General features: G+C 41.7%; 1 protein-coding gene across 1 annotated transcript in view; it reads right to left on the bottom strand.

The window, feature by feature from the left end:
* TMEM65 (transmembrane protein 65) overlaps positions 1-26,200 on the bottom strand; it is a 712,146-nt gene that overhangs the window by 185,875 nt on the left and 500,071 nt on the right. Inside the window, exon 2 of the mRNA XM_044066591.1 lies at positions 17,222-17,266. Coding sequence (XP_043922526.1) covers positions 17,222-17,266 — 45 coding nt within the window. The remainder of the gene's footprint in view (positions 1-17,221; positions 17,267-26,200) is intronic.

Genomic DNA, 26,200 nt, shown 5'->3' on the forward strand with positions numbered 1-26,200 from the left:
GGCTGTTTTCCACGGCAGATATTTGAGGTCTACCGACGCCGCGGGTTCGAAGGGAGGAGCCGTCAAGGCCTGCAAAACCAAATCCCATGGAGGTACAGCTTCCTTTATGGGAGGTCTAAGTAGGAAAGTGCCCTTTAGGAATGTCTTGCACAATTTTGAAGTAATCAAAGGCCCCATATCGCTGCCTACGTGATAATGAGAGATAGCTGCTAACTGCACCTTCACCGTGGAACAGCTAGCTCCCTCATTAAAGAGGCCTGAAAGAAAATCCAGCACTGCCGGTAAGGGGGCTGTGAAGGGATCCAAATTATGGCATTCTGCCCAGATAGAAAAACGCTTCCATTTACTACTATAAACCTTCCTAGTAGAGGGCTTGTGCGCTGTTACTAGGATAGCTTTAACCGGGGATGAGATACTGGGAGTCCTCACTAGGAGTGGAACTGGAGCAGCCAAGCTGTAAGCTTGAGGTTGACCAGGTCGGGGATTGAAAGACCCTGTGGGTGGGAAATCAGATCCGGGAGGGGATCTAGAATCCAGGGCGGATTCACTTGATGAGACCAGAGGTATGGGAACCAAGTTTGGCGAGGCCAGAATGGGGCAATGAGGATCATTCTGCTCCCCAACCGACTGGCTTTCTGAAGAAGTTTCAGCATCAGTGGAAGAGGAGGGTAGGCATAGAGAAGACTGGGTGGCCAAGCATGCACCAAAGCGTCCCTCGGGGCTTCCCCAGGAGTGGGAATGAGAGTGAAGTAATTGTTGCATTTTGTGTTTGAGGGAGATGCGAAGAGATCGCAACAGGGCTGCCCCCAGACAGCAAAAATTTGACTCGCTACTTGGGGATTGAGGGGCCACTCATAAGGCGAAAGGATGGTGTGACTCAGTCTGTCTGCCAGGATGTTGGTCCATCCCGGAATGTGCATTGCAATGAGAAAGCGGTTGGTGGAGATCGTCCATTCCCGCACTCTCATGGTTTCTCGACAGAGTGGGTAAGACCTGGTTCCCCCTGCTTGTTGATATACCAAACCACAGACATACTTGTCTGACTGGACTGCAATCGTTCCTACAGGCAGAAGGCTCTGAAGTGCTTGCAACGACAACAGCAATGCCCTCATCTCTAGAACGTTTATGTGCAATAAGGTCTCTGAATCGTTCCACATGCCTTGGACAGTCCTGCCCGAATAATGCCCCCCCACCCAAGACGAGAGGTGTCCGTGGTCACTGTGGCGAGAGGGGAGGAAGTGGCAAAGGGACGTCCCGTCTGGAGGTCAGGCGATTGAAGCCACCAAACGAGAGCTCTCTTGCAGACCCTGCTGAGGGAAATGGGGTGATCCAAGGGATACTGGAGAAAGGACCATTGAACCTGTAGAGTCCACTGCAATATCCGCATGTTGAGATGCGCCATGGGGAGGAGGTTGATTGTGGCTGCCATAGACCCTAGAGCCCTCAGAACCAATCCTGCCGGAGGTTTCGAACATTGAAAAATGGCCCGCATGTGAGCTTTCAGTGTGTGCAACTGGTCGGGAGTTAGGAAGACGAGCTGCTTGTTGGTGTCCAGTCTGGCCCCGATAAAAATCTATCACCTGAGTCGGGGTGAGAGAGGACTTGTCTGTATTTATAGTGATCCCTAGTTGTGGAGCAAGGTTGAGAAAGTAATTCCTGGCTAAGGATAGCAGATGCCTTGTCGGGGCGGTGAGGAGCCAGTCGTCCAGCTACGGAAAAACCTGTATTCCCTGGTGCCTCAGGTGGGCCGCTATCACTGCTAATACCTTGGTGAACACCCTGGGGGCTGAGGTGAGACTGAAGGGAAGGACCCTGAATTGATAATGACTGGCTCCCAGCCGGAAGCGGAGAAACCTCCTGGAGCGTTTGTAACCTCCTGGAGCGTTTGTCCATCAAAATGTGGTAGTACGTGTCCTTGAGGTCTATGGAGCACATCCAGTCATTCTCCCGCAAGAGGGGGAGAATAGATTGAAGAGTGACCATCGGGAACTTTTCTTTGGTTACTGACAGATTCAGTAGGGAAAGATTGAGGATGGGCCTTAGGTCCCCCATCTTTTTTGGCACTAAAAAGAACCTGGAGTAGTAACCAGATCCGGACTGGCCTGGGGGGACGTGCTGGATGGCCCCTTTTCCTAAGAGCAGCCAGATTTCCGCGGCTGCTGCCTCCCTCTGATTAGGTGGAACATCGGGGAGGTGCCTGGGGGTATCCTGAACTTGGGAAAAGGGCATTTTGTATCCTCTGGATATGATACGAAGCACCCAGCGGTCTGTTGTAATGGACTCTCAAGCTGCCAGGTGCATCGAAAAACGCCCCCCGACTGCCTCCAGAGTGGAGCAGTCGGGCAAGCCCTCAGGGCTGCTGCGTGGGCCGATCAGAGAAGGCTTCTCTGGACCCAAAGTTCTTCGGGCCCCCTCTGCCTCTAGGGCGGCGTCCACCCTGTCCTCCTCTGCCGCGGAAGGACTGGGAGTCCAGAGCGGACTGGGATTATTGCGACTTTCGGAACCACATCTTCTTCTGTCCCTTTTGGTTTTTGGAGAAGGACCTCTGGGGAGCAGAGAAGCGGACTCCGAAGGCAGACAACGTCTTCCCGTCCTTTTCACTTTGGACCAAGGTTTCTCGAACAGTCTTGCCAAAAAGGGCAGAGCCATCGAAGGGGGCAATCGCAAAGGACGCCTTGAAGGGTTCCGCGAAGTCACAATGTCAGAGCCAGGCCTGGCGCCTCATAACTAGGCCTGCTCCACTGGCTCTGGCGGCTCCTTCCGTAGCATGGGATAAGAGCCACATAGAGGTGTTAGAGATAGACCTAAGAGTGGCCATGCGGGTGGAGTACAACTGCTTGTCCTCTCCCGACATGGACTCCGGGGGCGATGCAGCGTACTCTTTAATAAGGTCCTGCTGCAGCTGAATCACGTGTGCCATGTAGTTCAGGGACCTTACAGAGAAGGTCACTGAATTAAAGATCCGCTTCCCGAGACGGTCCATCGAGTGAGACTCCTTGCTCAGGGGATGGACCGAGGGACTCTCCTGGGCTAACTCCCTCTTGGTGGCTGCCGCCACCAACATGGCATCTACGGGGGGGGGGGTCCCTTGCTCCAATGGGACCTCTCGGTCGGGGGGCTCAGGATCCTGTCGGGGCATTTGGGGACTGGCTCCACAGTGTACGGCTCCTTCCACGCCCTAGTGGTAATAAGATCCACTAAGGGGTCGGCCGGAGGGGACACCCAAGAGGTAGATGGGCCTGCTTCGAATGCCTCGAGGAACACGGATTCATCAGAGGAAGCCTTGGGGGCAGACCCCCCCCCCCGATCCTAAGCATTTCCATGATGTCTCCGAAGGAGACATCCTCGGGGGGTGACCTTGGGGAGCCTTCCCCCTCATCCAAATCCGTGTCTTCCGTCAAGGATTCGGGGGAGTCCACGTGCCTCCTCTTACACTTGCGCTTGTGAGGAACATCCTCGGGGGGGACTGTCCGAGGATGACTCAGCAGCAACGTCCTGTTCCAGTGGAATGACCTGAGACGTCAAAGCAGGCTGTCCCTGTGGCTGGGTGACGGAAGCCTGACCCAAACGAGAGGGAGTGCGGGATGGAGCCGTAGCAGGGAGCAGGGGCCTGGATGCACTCAACAGAGCCCTCTCCACCACATCGAAAGCCGAGGCAGAGCCACTCTCTCTAGGATCCGAGAGCCGACCCTCGCTCGGATCTGATGGATGGATCGGAGCCAGCACCGAGACCATCGGATCCGAAGGGCCAGTGTGCTCCGACCTGGACGGAGCCGAAGGCACACTAAACCCCTCCGATCCGAAGCTCAGAGGACGACTCCAAGAGCTGGGATCCGACAGGGATGGATCCGGCAAGCTCGAGGGAAGAGTCGGAGCCGAAGTACCTGATACTGTCGGTGCTGACCCACCCCCGGCTCTGACGCTGCCCGGCTCAGAGCGCTCCGAACCCAGGAAGCGGGTCTGAGAAGGAGCTATCGGGGCAAAAAAGGGTGTTGAGCTCCCCCCCCCGGGGGGGAGGCAGGAGCACTCCCATCTGCATTTGGGCCTGGATGAACCTTCTCATCACCCGGTCCAAATCAGCTTCAGACAGGCTACGTGTCGATCTCGACAAGGCCACCGAGGCTGGCCGGGAGTGCCGCCTCGATGACCTCGACGGAGATCAGGTCTCCTCTTCCTCGGGTCCCGGTGAAAAGCAAGGAGACTGGAGCCGAGAAGGAGGAGACCTAGACCTGGAGGGAGAAACCCGCTTAGCCGGGGGTGCCGAAGTGGAGGCCTCGGCCCGCAGCTTGTGGTGCTTCTCCCTCTTCTTTTCCTTCCTGGCCTCCCCCTCCTCCGGCGCAGAAGCGGGAGTTTGAGTCCCAGCCGGGGGGAGAGAGGCAGGAGTGGCCGCCACTGAAGCCTGGGAGGAGGCCACAGAAGTCCCGGAAGCCGAAGCCGAATCCGGGGGCAAGAATCCTGCTAGGATCAGCTTCGACCTCCGGTCCTTCAGTGCCCTGGGGTTGAACGCTGTGCAAATCACACACCCAGAGGAAAGGTGTTCAACCCCAAGGCACCGGACACACAGAGTGTGGCCATCCGCCGGGGAGAGCTTATGGCCACACTCGGTGCACTTGGAAAACAAAAACTTTGGGGCCTCAGACATGTTTAAACTAAAAAATTAAAATTCACTCACACGGTAGGCCCCAAACACTCAAACAACACACACACACACACACAGCTACGATACCAGCGAAGAGTGGGGAGGAGGGAAAAAAAATATATATATGCATATATATATATATATATATATATATATATATATATATATATATATTTTATTTTTTTTTTTTTTTTAACTTAAAAACACTAATAAAAGGGTTAAGGAACCTAAACAAACACACTCTCACAAGTTTTTTTTAGAAAATTAGCAAAGATAAAGACTTATCTGACTATGAGCTCATAACCTAGCTGCTGTACCTAAGCGCGGCAAACTAGATCTGTGGTCAATCAGGGTTGGCAGGGGATTATGGGTAAGGGGAGGAGCTAGGAGCTCGGATCTAAGCTTTGTACAGTTGCCGACTCGGATCCGAGATCGGATCCGTATCCCACAGGTTGCAGACCAAATGAAGTTAACTACTTCAGATAAAATATTTCACCCTAGAAACATAGATCACAGCTGTCTAGACTGATCCACAGCACTTCCAAATGATGTCATCTGAGCCCTGGGAGCATGAATACTAAAACCTAAAACAGCAGTTACGTTTTTGAATTAATATAAATGTGTGTAATAATGGAAGGCATAAAGGAGGAATCAGTGGAAAGTGAAATCCTCCTGTTTACGAAACAGTATGGAAGATTCAGACCCTATAGGGGCATGAAGTCTGAAAACTCTCTTGGCCAATGTGACTGCCACCAGGAAAGCATTTTCAAAATTAAAAGTTTAAAAAAAATCAAGGTGAGAGTTATTAAGAGTTTCAAATCAAAATGTGCATCAGAAAAAGCCATTTTTTTTCTTTGAAAACTAAGTCAAAGACCACATATTAAGAACAGTGTTCAAATAAGCAAAGAGAACTGTGAAGGATTCCAAGACAGCAGATGGAGATCAGCTGTGAACCTTCAGTGAAAAATACGCCAATAGCAGCTGAAAAAAGATGCACATAATATTAAACTTACCAATAATTTACCTGTAAAGGAAAAATCTTTCAGACCGACACTAGAATCTCATTCTGAGAAATAACATTATTTAGTAATTAAAAAACATTTAGAAAAATAATCAGTGGATAAATGAGAATGAAAAGGAAGAAAAGTATTAACCTTCAAGATATGAAGCAACGATTTCATAGCTGGACTGGGAACTTTACTGTGTCGAGAGACTAGATATTTTCTTAGCAGTAAATGATGGTACTTTGAAGCACACTAGGACAATTTGTTTGTTATCTCAGCCAGACTTGAGTTATCAAAATCATCTGAGCTTTCTGCCCCATTGCTTTCAAAAGACAGTCTCAGTCTGGACTAAAGTGATCATTCCAATACATACAGGAGATCGATTCTACAGTATCGAAGGAAAGTGTCCTGTGGCCTTGTAAGGAAAGATGATGAATGCTCTGAGGAGATTCAGACAGCTATAAGAAGACAGTCTTTCACATAATCACTAAATGAAGAAAATCTCCATGATTCAGTTGCTATTCAAGATCCAAGTGGACCTTACACATGAAATCTGCCAAAGTACTGCATTCTCCTAGCCATATCAGATAGCTAGTCACTGAAAATGTTATGTTCCAGAAGTTCTCTGCATTTATGCATATTAGACAAGACTGAGTTCCTCCTTGTCTGCTGATATACCAAAGTAATGTGGTGATTTCTGTCACTATCTGAAGGACCTCTTGAATCAGTCAGCATCCTTTGTATTTGTATGTAGTCTAGTCAGACATGAAGATAACATATGTTTTGCACCATGATGAATTCAGATGAATACTGCTGAAATCTAAATTATCCATCATAAAGTGCTAGGGTAGATAGAAAAGACAGAAGACCTTCTCTCATTTCTTTGAGACACCTCTTTCCACCATTTTGATTACATTACAGTCGTTTCATGATACAAACAGACAAATGGTTCATCTAGTCTGCCTCTTAAGTGAATTTAGCATTTGACCTCCTCTCCATCCCTCACTTCTCTTTCACCCTCTCCCAAATGTTCCATACTCACTTGAATACCTCTATAGATTTCCTCTTCACCACTCATTCTGACAGTCCATTTCATGGCTCTACAAGCAACAAGATGAGGGAGGAATCAGCGAAAAGGACCGATTTCAGAGACTTGTGCAGCAGTGCAAAAACGCTCTTTAGTCTTGCATGCCAAACCATCAAAACATTTCTGGACACATGACATAGAAGGGAGAGAAGAATCTTTATGTCAAGGTAGCCCTTCTTGCCATTAAAAAGAAAATGGAAATAATGCTGACAAGTCTTATGCTGGGACAGATAAAAAATCCTCCTAAAACAGTTTCTGCAATGAAGGCATAAAATTTGACTTGGTCAATTTAATGGAAAGATAAAATTAACAAATGAATGAATTTATTTACTTGTTTGTTTTAATTTTAAGGAAACAATAATGAGAATAACATACCTTAAGACATTCGGGAGCTGTTCCTTTCAGACAGCATGGAACAATTATCTTACAGTGCCAAGGATGCAAGCAGGAAGCTGTTAACCAGCTCCTTCCTCTAGTCAAGAGTTTGATTCCACCAGCCTTCATTTGCCTGTTGTGTTACTCTCAGCAAAGTCACTTAGTGCTCTGGAGTGATTGTGAAACTGGACTAGGTGATTCAATGGTCTCTTAGACTACATGCTTACTAATTACCTATGATCTCATGAAACCAGGTAATGGTACATGTGAATTTCTTCGCCCTGACAGCCACAGCAGCTGGGGCCAAGCACTTAGTAAAATCCTCAATGGCTATGGCTAGGGAGAACTGCCAATCAAAAATGGCCTTTGCCCGCCAATGATCTGAAGTACCTACTGTGTAGTGGAAAGTCCTGAACAGATCAACAGTTGTCTTAGAAAGCTAAAGTGTGAGGCCTGCTAGTACAAGTCCAGGCCTGGGTCCTCTCTTGTTTGGCATCTACTTCTCAGAAGTCCAGGCCAACACAGAGGGACTCTGGCTGACCAAGTTTGCAGACAACTGCAAGCTGGGAGCCATTATTAACTCCCCAAGTGATGTAGACATCCTATAGAAAGGCCTCACTGAGACCAATGACTGGTGTCGAAACCATGGCCTTAAGTTTAATGCCAAAAAATGCTTCCTCATCCCCTTTGGAAAAAACTCAATTCAGACTAATTACTATATTGATGGGAGCCCACTGAACACTGAAGGCATTATAAGAGATCTGGGGAAACAGGTTGACAGCAACTTCTCCTTCGGCCACCACATTGCCACTGTGGTCAGAAAGTTCTTCTATGTGGCACATTTCATTACTAAGGGTTTTGCATCCACGAAGAAAGAGGTCATCATCTCTCTCTACTCTTCCCTCATTAGGCCAGTCATTGAATATAATGCCCCATTTGGCATGTACCTCATTAGACACATGCACAGCTGTAAAGGCCACAAATGTATCTCATGAAGAGGATCTTCTTGGCAAGAAATCTGATTCACTTGTATATCACTTGTTTGATCACCTGTATATAACTTGTTTGTACTTAACGAAAAAAAAAACAAAAAAAAAAAACAAAAAGAAATACATTAGGGGTACATATACTCATTTCTTTGAGAAAACCCTCTTGCTGTAATCTAAATATGTATTTGTATTAATATGTTTTGGAGTTATACTTGGTTATGGTACTTTCTATTTTTTGTTACCTATGTTATCCTAATTGTTTTTGTAACTGGAGCTTTTCTCCTCGGGTCTCCACCGAAAACGGGCTCCTGCCCAGCTGGACCAACCCAGTTAACAAATGTCAAATAAATAAATAAATAAATAAATAAATGTATGGCCTTAACAAGTCATACAAGGACAGACTCAAAAAACACCAGCTATTCTCTGTCTCATATCGTCTACTAAGAGGCGATCTCTGCTTGACTTACAAAGTCCTGTCTGACCCAGCTCTGTTAGAAATGCTACATCTAAAGAAATCCCTCTGCACCACATTCTCCAGAGACCTCAACCTCATTACCACAATCAACAGAACATGCTGGAGGGACAGGTATATAACCTAGAGACTGCCCATGCACTGGAATAGACTTCCCATACATGTCAAGCAGAGCACCTCACTGGCCCTCTTCAAGAGAAATCTTGATAAGTGGATGGGAAATAGAAAGTTCAGCCCGGGGATCACTCCAGTGGCTCTACTTGATAGAGGTACTGGGAACTAACGTAGGGTGGCACAATGCCAGGGCATTTCTATGGGCTAGGCTTGTAAAGGTTCCAGGGCCATTAGCCTAGTACACACCTATCAACTTCAAAAAATAATCTGTATTTCCAGTAGAAACAACAGTGACTTGTAAAACATGCTGCTATACTTTTTAAGTGTTTCTTCAGGAGAGCGTTGTTCCCTCTACACTCTGACATAAGTATGCGCACCCCCACACCCACAGCACTTAAACAGTAACTGTGATACTGCTGAATTTCAGATAGGGAATACTCTGAGATACCAAAACCTCATACTAAGTGCTTATATATCCCCCTCATTCACACACTTTCCAGTATCACAATTAGAGTCTCTGCACGTCCTTCAAAAGTCTGTAAGTTAACGCCTGACTTGTATCTCAAAATATCAAAAAGCGAAAGTACTCACAGGCTTAAAAGCTACTGAATGTTTCCTTTTCTAACAGTGTCTAAGAATCCAGCATCTATCAGAGGGAAAACCATTCTCAGAGACCATTTTCATCTACCTCAACTGATGTTATATCTACCTGTTATGTATCGACTGCATGACATATGAGCTAAAAGATGGGAGCAGGGAATTATAAAGTCTAGCCAGAATGCAAATGATCCTATTAAAAGTTCAGCCTTTTGAAAAATAGATCTGTGTAATTCTACAAAAAGATTATGGAAAAGTGGAAAAGGAACAAAATACGAGAAAGGGGAGAGTGCCTGTCAAGTCATGATACCAGTCTTTATTTCAGCTCAGCAGCTTTAGCTAAAGGGCAGCTACATCCTCCAATTCACTTTTCCTCATCACATGTTTAATATCATGTGGGTGAGGTTTAGTCGTCAGAAACACTTCAATATGTTTCATATTCTTCATTTCTCTTTTTTAACTGCCACAAATAATGATTGTCCCACTATCCTTTCCTATTCAGATATTTCTTTAAGAAAGCAAGTTGCTCCAGTCTGCAAGGTAGAGGAGCAAACTTCTTTTCTTAAGATTTTAAATATTGAGACGTGGCTTGCCGAAGTCAGTAAAATGCTACAAATGACAACTAAATAAATCCACTTTTCCAGACACGTGTTGGAACAATTTTAAATGAAGAGATAGAGAGAGACAGACATCTACACATAAACTAAGTACCTCATTTAAGGGTGGAGAAGTGTTGCTTTTATCCATGGAAAACTCTAAGTAAGGATCGTGTGAAATACAGTAAACTTTAAAATCATGATAGTCTCACAGTATGTTTATTTTACTTTACGGCAGACATTTCATTAAAAAACTGATTCAGGATATGATGAAATTCTGCAATATGATGTGAACATGATGTTGAAGTGACACAGTAAGTGTGGATGGAATGGCAGCCATTATAGCATATAGTCAAAATAGGTGGAATTACTCCAGTTTTTGCCTGATCATGGATGACATCCCAGTGTTCCTGTGTGCATCAAAATGGTCTCTGAAACAAAACAAAAGCTGAAGCAGGATATTTTAATTCAAATTAAACAAGAAATCTTGATGAAACATGATGATGTGAAAATATGTGAGGAAGTGCACCAATATGGCTACTCGCAGCCAGCATTTTCTACAGCTATGAACCAGAAAGAATTTATGAAAAATACACAGGATTATGAATTAGGTATCAAATCATAACCAGGGCATTGTATGTTCAAGACACAGATGTAAAAAAAATTCACCTTAAGAGAGAAGAATTTTATACCTCTGAAAGTTGTAACATACTTACCACTGCCTCAAGGAAGATGGCCACCACAGAAGAGAGACAGGAAGCTGTTAAGCACATCACTCTGACCTCTCCCACAAAAAAAAAAAAAAAAAAAAAAAATTGAGTGAAGGGTTTATCAGCTTCACGCCGCTCTTCACTGATGGCTAATGGTCCAGCCCAAGAACAGGACTTAATAGTAGTGAAGGGTGCTTAACAAAAGCATACACTTCTTTTTGATGTCAGACAGGTATGTAACAAGTCTGTCTTTTCAGAGAGCATGGAGGACAATCACAACTCTCCATTCAATACATAAAAATATTGATGAATATAAAAAAAGTACTGATGAGACCAACGGTGCAGGAATCTTACTGACATGAAGAGATATTTACATTTGTGGATCGCAGAAAAAAATGAAATGGGACAAAGTTACTAGAGCTTTCATTTGTTAGCATGCAGAATGTATTTTGGCCAGTTGACGACAAAGGCACAGTCAACCTATAACAACTCTAAAGCAGAAAAGGGTGTGAAAAAGGCTTTAAACAAAGGTGTGATAAGAAACTGTGAGGCTGTCAATGCAAATCAAGAAGCAGCTAAATTATTCCAGAATGAATTTTTGAGACATTGTGGACAACAAAAGCCATCATAACAACTTTTCAACTGTAATGAAACCGGAATGTTCTGGAAGAAAACCTCAGGTACATTTGCATCACAAAAGAAGCCAGCTTACTTTGGTGTAAGCCTTCACAGGCTAACCCTGCTGATGGGTGCCAACATCTCTGGTAAGTTCAAAGTGAAGCCAATGTTTACCACTCTGACACTCTAAGGGTATTTAGGTAAATGAAAGTCTTCAAGAGCAATTTGGGTGTGTTGTAGTGGTCAAGGCAGTCTGGGTGACCAGGCATCTATTTAATAAATGGGCAATGGAGGTTTTGCCCCTCAGTGAAATCTTAGCTGGGGAGGAAAAAACTACCATTGAAAACACTCCTAGTTTTAGACAATGACTTTAGTCATGACCCTGCAAAGGCCATGTAAGTGTAAGCTCAATTTAGCTTTATCATAGGTCCAGCCAAAGGACCAGCATGTCATATCAAACTTTAAGTAATGCACCTAAAAGGATGTTTACAAAATGTTTTACAGCAATAGAACAGAGAAAAACATGACCCTCGAGGAATTTTGGATGAACCTGCATCATATAAGAATGACTATGTGCCTGGAATGCGTTTTTCATTCACTCTCTTAACTCTGCCAGGAGACCCTTGTGGTCTTTACTCCTACATGATTATGACGCATTTGAACAGGAAGGCATTTCAGCTGCATTACTCTGGCCTTATCAATGGGTTTGCAGGTAAATGCAGATGCTGTAAATGAATTAAATCAAGGCCATGGCAGGGAAGCTTACAACATAGCAGCTATAAAAACTAGAAAAATATGTCAAATTCAAGAGTGGAGAAGAATTTCACAAACATGAATATCTGGTGGTGGTTCAGGAGATAAAGGGACTGTTTTCAGTCTGAAAAGTTTGGCAATGGAGTGTGAGAAAACATTTAGACATTGAATGTGGTCAACTTAAGGTATGTGACTGACTCCTCAGAGATGGTTGGTTCATCAGCGGGTTTTTATACATAAAGAACGTTAGCAGAAAATGTCATAATCAGACAAATGAAGACCCTTGCATTACTGACAACAGCAGCAGCAAAAGACACAGAGTGCAAAGAATGTCAGAGCAGGGGCTACTGGTTTCACTGATAGTGGCTACAATATCTTAAAGGAACATTTGACTCTTTCAATTCATTGGATCCCTGCCTTTTATTAGTATCTGCACTGGGAAAACCGTAACTGTAAACTAAATTATCTGGAAGAACTTAGCTGTAGGGCATTTGTTTTAAATGTTGAACTGGTTTCACTGAATGTGGTTGCACATTCAAGTGTTTTGATTCATTGGATCTTTGATTCTTGGTTACAGCAGTAGTGGGGGGACATAGCGGAGTTAAATCACCTTAAAGTTGGCCAGGAAAATCACCTTAAAGAGTAAGAGGGCACTTGGTTTATGTTATTTAGCTTGTTTTTCCGGCTGAGCTCTAAGTTACATCATTTCTCACTGGGAGTTAGTGGCTCCGTCTTTGTTCCATCCAGGTACTGTTCTTACAGCAAGTCTTTGTTTTAAGCTTTACTTACTGGTTTCAGTAGGAGCAGTTTACAGTTAGTACACTTAGAAGTAAATTTCAAAGTAAACAACAATTTTATTCTTACTTTTTCATACTGCCTCAAATCATAGGATGTGTAGCAACTGGTTCATTGTGTAATGCCTATCCTTTAACTATGTAAAGGATGGGTAAGCTTTATTGCACAGATATGGTTGAAATAAGGTACCTAAAACAATGTAGGATTTGCATGAAGCATACAGAAGACGATATTATTTGAAAAATGGATGGCAGCTGAAATAAATATAAATACTTCCTCAAATGGTACAAGGCTGTTAGAGCAAAAAGCATTACAACTGAGGCTAGTATGCAGATTTATTTGAACTACGTACATCTCAAGTCTGATCAAAATAAGGGTGGAGAGCACATTTAGTTACAAAAACCCACTGAAGAACCAACCATCTCTGAGAAATCTGTCAGAACCCAACCTACTAGTACATTACTGCAATATATGGAGTTGTTTTTTTTTTAGTTTTCGGCCAGAAAATTGCACATGCTAGAGTAAGTACAAAACTAGTACTACTAAAAATTATTAAAATGTAACTATTGATTTTCTAAGAATGTGCAGAGCTGGCTGTGGATGGTACCACGCACAGTCAGAGGCAATAGCCAATCTACTAGCTGACAGATTTGGATCAAACTTTACCACCCTGCTCCCACTGGTCATCCCCCAAAGTATACCTGCCACAATTCCTCAGCCATCTCATGACAGCAGGTCATCTCTGTGCACTCTAAGGCTAAAAACATGGCATCACTGGGCCCCAGCAACATCTCAGGCTGCCTTTTAAATAACTTAAAACATAACCGAGGAGATCCACTTGGATCCCTATTTAACTACAGCCTCCAGACAGGCTATGTTCCGGCAGAATGGAGGACAGTGACATTCATCCCTCTGCACAAGGGATACCATCAACCAAACCAGGGAATTACAGACCCATCTGTAAGGTCATGGAAAGAATCATCACGGACCTTATCAACAAGGACTTAGGTAATCTCCAGACTATGGATCCGATCTAGTTCACATTTGTTAAGGGCAGATCGTGTCTGTTAAATCTGGTTGACTTCTTCATGAAGGTCACCAAGGCTGTGGATAAAAGAAAGACTGTGCATACCAACTACCTTGACCTGGCCAAGGCATTTGTCACAATTCCCACTCAAGTATTATAGAGAAACTATCAAATGGGCACAAAACCCTATGTCACCGTGTGGGTAGCCAAATGGCTCACCAAGAGGACACATACTGTCAAAGTGGGTGAATTCATCTCTAGCAAGAGGCCGGTCACCAAAGGTGTACCCACAGGGTTCTGTGCTAGGCCCCCTCTTGTTCGGAATTTACTTCTCAGAAATCAAGGCAAATGTAGAAAGCCCCTGGCTGATTAAGTTCACGGATGAATGCAAATTGGGGGCAGTCACTGAATTCCGGCACGAAAGATTGATGCAGACAAATGATTGGTGCCAGAGCCATGGATTGAAACTAAATGCAAACAAAATGCATAATTATTCACATTGGGAAAGAAAATACCCCAGCTAATTACAATATAGACAGCACCCCCTAGGACTAGACCCCGTGGTACGTGATCTCAGTACTTAGACTCACAGTAATCTAAACTTCAACCACCATGTGTCCACAGTAGCGAGGAAGTCTTTCTATGTGGCATAACTCATAAGTAAGGGCATGGCATCCAGAACAAAGGACATTATAATTCCATTGTACTCATTCCTCACTAGACCAATAACTGAGTACAATGCACCCTTTTGCATGCACCTCACCAGACATCTACAACAGCTGGAGTCACCCCAGAGGTTTCTCATCAGGAAGGTACAAGGTATAAAAAGGGGTTGGGAGGATGACCTAATGGTTAAGGTGTTTGCCTTACAGACACAAGGTACAGGGTTTGAATCTCACAGGGGATAATTGTCTAGGCTTAAAATGACCCGCAAGGGCAGTTAGCCTAGTACTAATCTATGAATCTATGAATCTAAAAACAAGTCCTATATGATAAGAGTGAAAGCCCTACCACTGTATTCTGCCTTCTACATACTACTAAGGGATAATCTGTGTCCTGCCTACAGGGCAGTCTCCAATCTGGCCCCGGATGGAAATGTTACATATTCATAAATCTAACTACATGAGGGTTGCTCATTCCAGGGATATTAATCTAACCTCTGACATGAATAAATCATGTTGGAGACAAAATATGCCTCTAGGAGGCTACCCATTCTCTGTAGCAAGCTTCCTAGTCACATGAAGTAAACCCCTTCCCTGACCGTCTTCAAGCTCAACCTAACTCAATGGATGGGAAAACTGTAAATTTACTCCTACGATGGCACCCATGTCCCTCATGGACACAGACGGTCAATATTAAATTCCATAGCATAAACTCATATCTCTGTGAACTTCTTTCACCTAGCTATTGAAAGATGGAAATCAGGTTAAATATAACTAGGCTTGTAAGAGCTCGTGAGCCGTTAGCCTATGAACCTGTGAGTTTAACCTGAAGTGACTGTTAATGCTTGTCTGTATATAATAGCATACATTACTGCTGGCAAACTTTAAAATTGTACCAATTACATATTCACTTCATTAGTACTACATATTTATAATGAAAAGAACACAGGTAGAGGTAATACATTTTTTGAGGAATAAAGACTGATACTGTTAAGTAGGAAGATAATCTGTCTAAGGCAAAATAAATATTTACTAACTATAATGAATGATTAGACTGGTTTATCTAATACATTAATCACAATTTTAAAAAGAGACAAGATTCAATACTTTATCCATGATTAGTACATAACTATACACTTAATGTTTTCTTTTTGCTGCTGTGAAAAGTTTACAAAGGAGAAGGGTGAGTGGAAAAAAGGAATACAAAATTAAATGAAGAAGATGGAAGAGACAGACAGGAGATATAAAGGCAGGTGAAGAAGAAGGAAGATAATTAAGAACACCAACAAACCGAATATTTTATACTTTCAACAGACACACTGTGATACTAGCAACAAATGAAAATACGTTGATTAATATATGTTGAAATACTTGATGTATTACTCTCTTTTACTTCTCCGTTACCTTGATTTTTTTTACTTTCAGTTTCTTTCTAAAGAAGATCAAGTCAAACTGTCAGTTCTGTCCTTTAATTTCATTTTCAGCATCCAGCTGTTAAACTGATAGACTTTTTTTTTATTATTTCTGGGACAAATGTCTTTTGCTTTTACCTTTATATTCACAGAAAGTATATTGCAGCACACAATTACTGGAGAATTTCTTCCAATCTTGAGTAGTAAACTTTACCCTGGAGTTCAACACTGACTCTTTCAATCAGTTCTCTGACAACAATGGTTCATGGCAAACCGTCTGGGAACAATCAGATAATAATAATATCAGATATTCAACATTAAGGTCCAATCGGCTCCCGAATAAAGTCGAGAGCATAAACAGCATGTAAAGCAATTAACTGTCAAAAAAAACAAATCTGATTACATTGAATACATATTCCTTCTGTTTGAAACTGCTTGTGACTACACAATGCAGTGATGTTTCAAATGCTTTGAATGATCCATATCTTATTAGAACCAATTATGGTACTGTGTAATTATATCCAGCTTTGTTTTTTTTTAATTGATAATTGTATCTCCTCTTAGTGAATACTTCTAGTATAGCAAAACTATCAGGAATGGGTTAGGACTTGATATAAAATATTCCACTTACTAGTTACTAGGTGCCACACAAGTGGCTTTCAGGGACATTCCTGACTCCAAATGTAGCAGCAGCAGGTAGTCTGTGGCAACACACGACACCAATGACAAGTCCCTAATGCTCAGTTCTTGCTTATCTCTCGTTGCTTGGAATTACTACAAAATCCTAGCAGCCTACACCACAGTAATCTTCCAGCTGTACTGCAGTATGTCTGATGGCCTACAATCATCTCTGGCAGCAAACAAAGGAATATTTTACTCAGTAAAATGGAATATATCACAGCTGCTTGGTTCATTGAGCAAAGTTTGTGAGCAGAACGGAATTATGCATTTATTTATTTCTTTACTTCCCTTCTATCAGCCCTCAGTCACATGCATTGTTAACACAGCTCTTGGGTGCTAAAGGGATTTTCAGGTGCCAGTTAGTGTCTCCTACATATCAGCAATACAGTGTAAAATGTCACAAACACTGTTAATAATAATAATAATAAAAAAACAAGCTCCTATTCCAGAACCTGGCTCATCTGCATAAGGAATGTTAGCAAACAGTTTGGCGGTTTTAAATAAGAAACAAGGACTTGGGATCAATCATTCAACTATATTAAAATCTGCAGAAGATATAACAAGCTGTAGCCTATTCCCTCACCCCCATTTTAGAAAAGAAAGGGTTAAGTCAGAGGATTCCCAATGACATCTTAGGTATTCTTTCACATACTCTGAACCTCAGTTGGCTATACCTTCAATAGAACTTACCATGTCTCAACTGTGATGATGTTGGAGGGGCAACTTCCAGTTTTTCTGAAAAAGACAAAATAAAACAACTGGTTACGTTCTTTTCTTCTGGTACACTCAACATGATAAAAATATAAACCACAGAGAAATTAACTGGTTTCCTTTAATAACCAGAAAAGGAATTTAAAAGAATGATGGTGGGTCTTGCACTGTGGATTATGCTTTACTATCAAAGGGGCAGAATACAGACAGTAATTATCAAGACTTAAACATAAGATATTTGCTAGAAAAAAAATTAGTAACTATAACTTGACCAGCAGGAGTTTCTTTTATTTTTATTTTGCTTGATTTACTGTATTGACTCCGTTTTGCTATCCAATACAATGTTTTTCATATATGAAAGACAACATTCTGACAAAAGAGAACAATTATACAAGCATTCAAAGGTAATATCCTTTGTTTACATCTTAAGCATATGAAACTGAACAGAACACTGAATGCAGGCTAATGTCCTAACAATGTGTAAATCATCATGCTTTCTATAGCAAAACACATGTGCAGCAGACATCCCAGCGTAGACACTGACTGTAGACAACAACACCCTGAATGCATTCATGTTAGTCCACATTTGTAAATACTGTGTTTTGACTATACTATTTAAAATAATAGAAAATATCATTTTTTCTGTGAAATACGTGTTTTTTTAGTTTTGATGTCATAACAACAGAGTGAAGATATTTGAATAATACATGCCACATGAACATATGAATACTATGAAATGAGTCCATAAAACTGGGCAGCCTAATGACTATTTTGTTCCAGTGGTGATAACTATCAATACAGGCCCACATACCTGAGGTAGTCTGAAATTTTTGTGCACCTTTCTCAGTTTATGTCATTACATTCAAATAATCTATTTAGTTATTGATTTTGCATATAAAGATGCAAAACTTTATCTTTCTTCTGTCTTCATCAATCTGTATTAGGAGGAAGCTTACTTCCAATTCACTTTTAAGGATAATCATGATTTTTTGTTGTTATTTTCTGATACAACACAATACAGATACTGTATGGACATGCATGACAACCCCCACTCTGAAAAGAAGTCATATATCCACCCCTGCATGAAAGTAAGTACAACACAACTTCGCAGACTGCATGAAATGCCTATAAGTGTCTTCAAGCAGTAACTGTGTCTAGAAGGCCATATCTCAAACACCTTAGATAGGAACATACTAGGCAAGCAATCACTGGGATCATAAGATGCCTAGCCATACACACCTTTAAGGAGAAAAACTTAAAAAAAAGGTTGTTCCTACCGTTTTCAAGCACTTAATAGTGCTTACCTCTGAAATCAAGCATTTCCATGGATGATAACCCTAGTGTAAATTTGTGTCTACGCTACCAGCCAACAAGACTGGCCTTAAAAGTAGTACTTTGCCTGACCCACAGTGAACCTGTCTCTCCAGTGAGTCTTGTTTATTTGTTGGCGTAGACTTGAGTCCACAGTGTGAGTGTTTGTAGAACCACTAACTTTGCAAAGAAATAAGAGGTCAAACAGGACTGGGTCTTTCATGGCTCAAAAAGTGAGACACAGGAGACCTCACAACAATCTGTAAGCTACTGAGTATAAGGAGCTCTGCATTGATCGAGTTTGGTAGTTTAAGGATTTGAGACCTTTAATTCTCTTAGTTAGAAATCTTTAGGGCCTTTCTATTTCAGCAATGTGCTTGGATTTGTACATAGCAAAAAAAGCACTATATTCAATGATAGATCTGATAATGGAAGAGTACAGTGACAGGATGACTTCTCTGGATCTTGAAGACATTCCCTTGGAAATTATCTGGACCAAATAAAAGGATTTCATGACTGTGGAAACATGATGACTAGATGAGAGGAAGTTATCCACAAAAGAATCCAGGTCTCTCATAACTACATCTGTCTGAAGAGGAGTGCCATTTACAACATATCAGGTGGCAACAACCATTTTGACAAATGCTACTACGCTGCACTTTTTTCATTTTGTTTGAGAACGTTTTTGATGCACCATGTATGTGCATATTCCAGCCTTTGCTGAAGCTGCTTTGTATCAGTGGATGAGCAGATAACAGTGCCCAGTGGTCAAACACACTTTTGGGATATTGGCTTGGATGTCTGCAAAATAAGTGTCAAACAGGAGAGGACCCAGAACTGATCCCAGTGGCAGCCCACCAGTTGAAAATTTACATTCAGAGAGGAAAATAACTTTTACAACCTGGGACTTGCTGGACAGCCGATATGTAATCCAGCAGACAATGTAGGGGTTTACATGAAACTTGTCTTATTTTTCAGTAATACCAGCACGGGGGGGATGTTATCAAAAGCCTTGACCAGGCCAAAATAAGCATGTGCATAGAATGACCACTGTCCACAGCACCTGTAATCTTTTCAAAGATGCTTACCAGGTTCAGGACACAGAACCAGCCCTTCACAAAACCAAAATGATTGGGATCTAGGTCAGTTAGTTGCCTATACTTGTATAAATGAGTTCTGCTATGGTACCTTACATGGCTTTGCATGTAAGGCTTTGAGGCTGATGGGCTTGTAATTACTCTAGGCTGTACAGGGGACACCCTCATGCAAAAGAGTCACAGTAATTGTTCTCCAGGAATCAGAAACAAACCATGGAGATAGGTCCATGCTGATCATTTAAGTAGAGGCTCAGACACGGCATACCTGGCACTGATGAAAATGCAGCCTGTTATGCTGTCTGGTATATAGGTAATTACTCGGCTAGATGTCCTTGCAGGCCATTATAAGCCTAGCCAATTTACCTTTGTGTGCTCAAAATAACCTATCCCATTTGGTTAGACATTGGCATGAGCCATCCCTTGGTTGATGATGATATATTACCCCTAATGGGAATAACTGGGATCATACCACACATAATTTGAGGGGACCCGTGCACTGGATAAAGCATTTAGGAGCTGTTTCTGTCCGTTAGCAATACAGAGGGTAGTCCTGAGGTAAATGTTCCATTTCCCATCCACAGATCTAAGCTGCGCTTGAAATTGGACTGGGATGAACTTTGTTTTATGTGGATGGGGAGTCTGTTCCACAGCAGCGTTATCCTCTGTGAAATACACCTGTCCCTCCAAAGCATTCTGTTGATGTAAATCCATCAGTAATGGGTTGGAGGATGCCTTGGATGGCAGGCATAGGTCAACCTCTTAGTAGTCTGTAGGATACCAAGTATAGTGACAGGAGCAAAAAAGTCTTTTAGCAGACTTACTTAGGGATGAGAAGATGAGAGGGTGTGCAGGTGGGACTAAATTGAGGTGGACCTTTTAGGAGCCCTTAGCAAAACTTTTTCAGAGCTGTGCTTATACGCTCATTACATTCTTCATCTAAGAAAGCTATTCTCTCCAAAGGACATAAATGCAGCTTGACTCTGCTGAGCAATACTCCTTTGGCCAGTACAGACAGAACAGGCAGTGGCATCTTTCCAGTAAAAGAAAAAGGTTATTATACTGGCCAAATATTTTAACTTCAGATTTAATGCCAACTCGATAAAGACATACTGCATTTCTCATCATGAAGACAGACAGACAAATACCATATACTCATCTATAAAGGTAAAAGTGTAATGTTGTTTGGGATAGTGCCACTGTAAAGAGCCTGTAAAATTCTGTATTCAGTAACTGTGTGTAACATTTCACATGTCAAATACCCTTTTATAGTTTTTAGTAAAATTTTCTGAGGATTATGTGCAGATGCTTATGTACACAATCCACTTAATATTGAGATTCTACCATTAAGGACAAAGCTCAAAGCAGAGTCTGCTAAGGCCATTTTGTTACGGTTAGTACAGGAAAGTGCTGCATAGGATGTTTTTGTAGACACACACATCACTATTCTGGAATAAAATATGCAAGATTTTAACTTCTGATGTAATGTCAATCTAATACATGTGCATTCTGGACATGCACGGATTGTTATTCTGAACAGAGCCCATAAGCATATCTTACAGAAGCCAAATATAATACAGTTTGGTAACTTTAATGGACAAGTGGGCCTACCAAAGGCCTCTACCAATGTAGTATAGTAAAGAAGTATTTTAATAAAATTCTCTGAACAGCAAACTTTGATATTCAGAGTTAAACTGCACTTATATTTTGATTTTAGGTGCAAAAGCAATGAAACATTTGGTCGATGGGAAAAAGCACTAACTTCAAGTTTACGGTGAATCTAATCTCAAACATTTTAGGATGTAAGATTCTAAAGGCTAAAAATCACAACACAATGATGTGCAACTACAGTGGTAAAACTTGAAAAAAAACAAGATGAATGTGTCTTCACTTCACAAAGTAACACAAAACAACAGTTTCAATTCCTTTTGCACACAGATAGTCTTCTTGCAACACATTTATACACACACAATACCTAATAGTCCTGATACACAATAATTTAACAGAGCTCAACTGATACACGTTGGGTTGTTTTTCCACAAGCCACCAACCACAATTAAAACATTTTGAATGGGTATTCAGATATTTGAAAATAATCAGATGAAAGTCATTCTGCCCAAATTAATATTTTTTACCTTACTTCCCATGCACACACTGCCCCTATCATGCTAGACTGCCAATCATTTAATGGTGATTAAGTGAAAGCAGATCAGTTGCTACCAGGGAATCCTCAATCCACCCGCCCCACCACCACCACTACCACAGAATAACCATTTTTCTTCTTGGAACACCACAGATGTTTTACAATATCAACTGAAATTCTCCCTCCAGGAAAGTATTACAGCTTGTTACAAACATACACAGAGGAAAATGGAGACGCAGACTCTAAAATACAGCTCATCTGCTTTTACACTCAGATTAACCACCTACTCACTCGAGTACATTTTGGACTAATTTTCAACTGAGATTAAATTAAATAAATTATGTTTACAGCAATAGATTTGAGACTGTTTACACAAACAAACACACATACACATCCATGACAATGCAGATCTATGAGTTTTTAGCTTTGATCAGTTGTTTTAACACAAGGACTAACTTAACTGACCCTTCCCAAAATAATCCCTTTTTGAATGGCTACACCTCCAATAGTCTACTGTGATCATTAGCATGAAATTCTGCCTTCAGTAATGTATTAGCGACTGACTATTCAATTCCACGATGTTCAATTTTGGTCAAGTAACAGATATGATCAGATGATTTGACAGACAAACTAATCCCCAAGTTGCCACCTTTTAAAGGGTTACACCTCAACTGCCTGATAGTGACGACATGAAAAAATTCTAGCATAGTCAATTTTATTTTACATACACACATACATGCACAGCCTACAAACTGACCAAGACTGTAATTCTGGTCAGCTGAGAGTAGGTCAGTTAGCTTTATAGACAGTCTACTCCCATGCCCAAATTATCAAATTTCGATTAGGTGCCTCGAATGTGACCATGATCAAGTCTAGTTCTAGCCACAGTAAAGTGTTCAGTTTGTTTGATGCACACAAACCCTGACTTCTATTCACCAATTATCATTTAACTGTGATAAAGTGACACCAAATTAGTTTTTACCTAGACCAACTCAAAGACTAACCTCCCCAAATATTAAACACTTTCTGAACAGTAAACATTGATGTTTAAAATTGATCAAGTGAAAGAAATGATGCCCATCATAATTTATCTGGCCTATTTTACACGCATACACCCCACCTCATTATCATTTAAGACTGACTGTGAAAAAGCAGCTAATCCACTGTCAACCAAAGACTAACATACCCCACAATTCTGAGGTAATATGTTTTGGGTAACCTTCAAATTCCTACCATGAGTGAGTAAATAAAATGTTACCTATGGTAATGTGAACAGTTATTTGACATGTATATATAAGGATCACCACCCCACTGCAGTTTAGTTGTGATCACATTGGTGATCCAGTGTCAATAAAAAATGCTTTTCCCACTCCCAAATCTGAAGATCATTTAACAAAAATGTATGCTCGAGTTTGAAGGGGACTTCAGCTTCCCCCTCATGATCCATTATACCTCTTCAGGAAGGGGATTCATTGAGGTCTCAAGTGTTAGTAGCAGCAGTGAAGAGTATTGTGCTAGGTGCCAAATCTAAGCTTAATTCTACTGTGCATCAGACCCAGATGCCAGTTATGTCTTCGACTTCTAACTGTCCTGCTCAGCTTTTTCAGATCATGTGCAGGTTCTGTACTCCAGCCCGTCTCACTACCAAAAGAGCCCAATGTCAGGCAGCTGCATTTTATTTCTTTTTTTTTTTATTTGCTGAAACATATGCAGAGATAAGATACAAGACTGTCCACAGCAATTCTTTTGAGCATTAGAATGACCCAGTTCTGAAACATTTGAAATATTTCTGGACTGACTGCAGATAAGCATACTATGAAGCAACAATTCAAGTGATTTCAGTTGTCTGTGCAACCCAAAATAGGCTGGATCCTGCACTTGCTAGGTTACTAATATCTGCACACATGCCTGAAAATGCCAAGTACATTTTTTTCTCAGATCATGCAATCATCTCTGTTGGCATTTCTCTTTCTTCTGCCACCCTTTCCTTAAGAAATCATCTCTTACTTCATATGACCTAAAAAATTACTATCTAACCTCAATTTTTTATAGGTAAGGTTATCGAGAAGTTCTTTTCTGTTTAGTTGGAATCCTACTTATCCTCAAATGGTCACTTAGATCCATTTCAAGCTATTCTTAGATCATGACATAGCAGTAAGACTATCCTTTTTAGAGTAGTTAATGCCTAGCATCCAAGCGACCGTGGATCACAATATCCCAACAACCTTTGTTACGAGTGAAGCCTTTCCTCCACAATCCTACAGCATCTCACCTTTTCTCTCTGTGGATGCTCTTAGTGGGAATTCAATACAGAATTACTCTAGTGAGATATGTGGTGCCATAGTGTTCTATAGTGTATTTGCTGAAACAATCTATGCAGACAATTTCATATTACCATCCTCAAATTTTCAATTTCCCTTTTTGGACCCTCATTATAGGACACACAACAATATACATTGCAATGAAAAAGAATTTGCCCCTTCCTGATTTCTTATTTTTTTTTGCATGTTTGTCACACTTAAATGTTTCAGATTATCAAACAAATGTAAATATTAGACAAAGATAACCCAAGTAAACACAAAATGCAGTTTTTAAGTGATGATTTTATTTATTAAGGAAAAAAAACTATCTAAATCTACATGGCCCTATGTGAAAAAGTAATTGCCCCCTAAACCTAATAACTGGTTGTGCCACACTTAGCAACAACAACTGCAACCAAGCTTTTGCGATAACTGGCAAAGAATAGTTGTGTAAAATCTTATCATAACCATAGATGTCCTTCTCTTCCATGTTGCAGTATTCTTGTTGTGGGATTTCCTGCCCTCAGGCGACTCGTACGTCGGCTCCTATACAAAAGCTTCAGCTTGGCTGCTGCAGCTGTGTGGGACGTCACATGTAGGGCCATAAACCAGGGGCCTTAAATGTGACGTCTGCACAGACAATCCCCAGAACTTGAAGCTCAGCAGGTAGATTAGAACACCCAGCAGGAAGAGGAGCCAGTGGTGTCAGGTATGGGACCCTGGGGTCCTTCTGTAGTGTATACATATATATATATATATATATATATATACATATACATATATATACACACATATATATATATATATATATATATATATACATATATATACATATACACCATATATATATATATATGTATATATATAGGTCCAGGGTGAGAGGTGTATGGGATTAGGACCTATGGACATGCTGGGACTAAAAGCAAATGATGAGGGGGTTACTGGTGGGGGGGGGGATACTGCAACATGGAAGAGAAAGACATCTATGGTTATGGTAAGATTTTACACGACTATTCTATGTCCTTCTATTCCTATGTTGCAGTATTCTTGTTGTGGGAGAGTACCACAGTTTAGTTGGAAGAAAGGGTGGCGGATGCAGAAGAGGATTCTACAAAGCCCTGTAGGATTGCCCTGGCAAATCCTGGACGTGTTCTAGAGACACAGTCTAACTTGTAGTGTTTAGTGAAAGTGTGGATAGTGGACCATGTGGCTGCTTCCATAATGGAAGAAGCATCCAGACCTTTTAGGAAAGCCTTGGATGCGGCCACTGCCCTGGTGGAATGGGCTTTTACTCCTATTGGGGGATTTTTACCATGGTGGGAGTAGTAAAGACAGCTGGCTTTCCTGATCCAACATGCAATGGTTTGTTTGGAGATTGCCTTGCCCAATGCTCTAGGATGGAAGGAAACAAAGAGTTGTTTTGAATTCCTAATGGATTTAGTTTTGTCCAGATAAAATCTTAGTTGTCTGTGTACATCCAGGGAGTGCAGTATGCTCTCCCCTTCATTGGTGGGGGAGGGAAAGAAGGTGGGAAGGTGGATAGATTGGTTTAATGACAAATCATTGACCACCTCGGGCATAAAGGAGGGGTTAGTTCTCAAGGTTACCCTGTCTTTGTGGAATGTAGTATGGGGGGCAAGCCATTAAGGCTTGTAGCTCAGAAACCCTTCTGGCTTAGGTTATAGTCACTAGTAGAACTGTTTTCCATGTACACATCTGGAGGGAAGCTGCCCCAGCAGGTTCAAATGGGTGTTGGGTAAGCTTTTCCAGGATGAAGTTAAGGACCCATGGTGGAGGGATAGGGTTTTTTTGGAGGTCTAATGTGTAACACCCCTTTAAGGAAGAGTTTTACATCGAGCCTGGCTAGCAAGGGCAGGTCTAGTGGCAAGCAGGCTGATATTGCGGAAAGATGTACTTTCATTGAAGAATAGGAGAGTCCATTTTTTATCAGCTGACACGCATAAGTAAGATCTAGGGGGGGGGATCTGCAGTGCAATGGTCCCTTCCCTTGTCTAGACACCATTTAGTAAATATTTCCCATTTAACTAGGTAAGATTTTCTTGTTGTAGGTTTCCTGGCCTCCCTCAGGACTGAAAGCACATACTCTAGT

This window comes from Protopterus annectens, chromosome 3.part1, assembly GCF_019279795.1.
Source record: "Protopterus annectens isolate FY-2018-M chromosome 3.part1, PAN1.0, whole genome shotgun sequence".
NCBI lineage: Eukaryota > Metazoa > Chordata > Ceratodontiformes > Protopteridae > Protopterus > Protopterus annectens.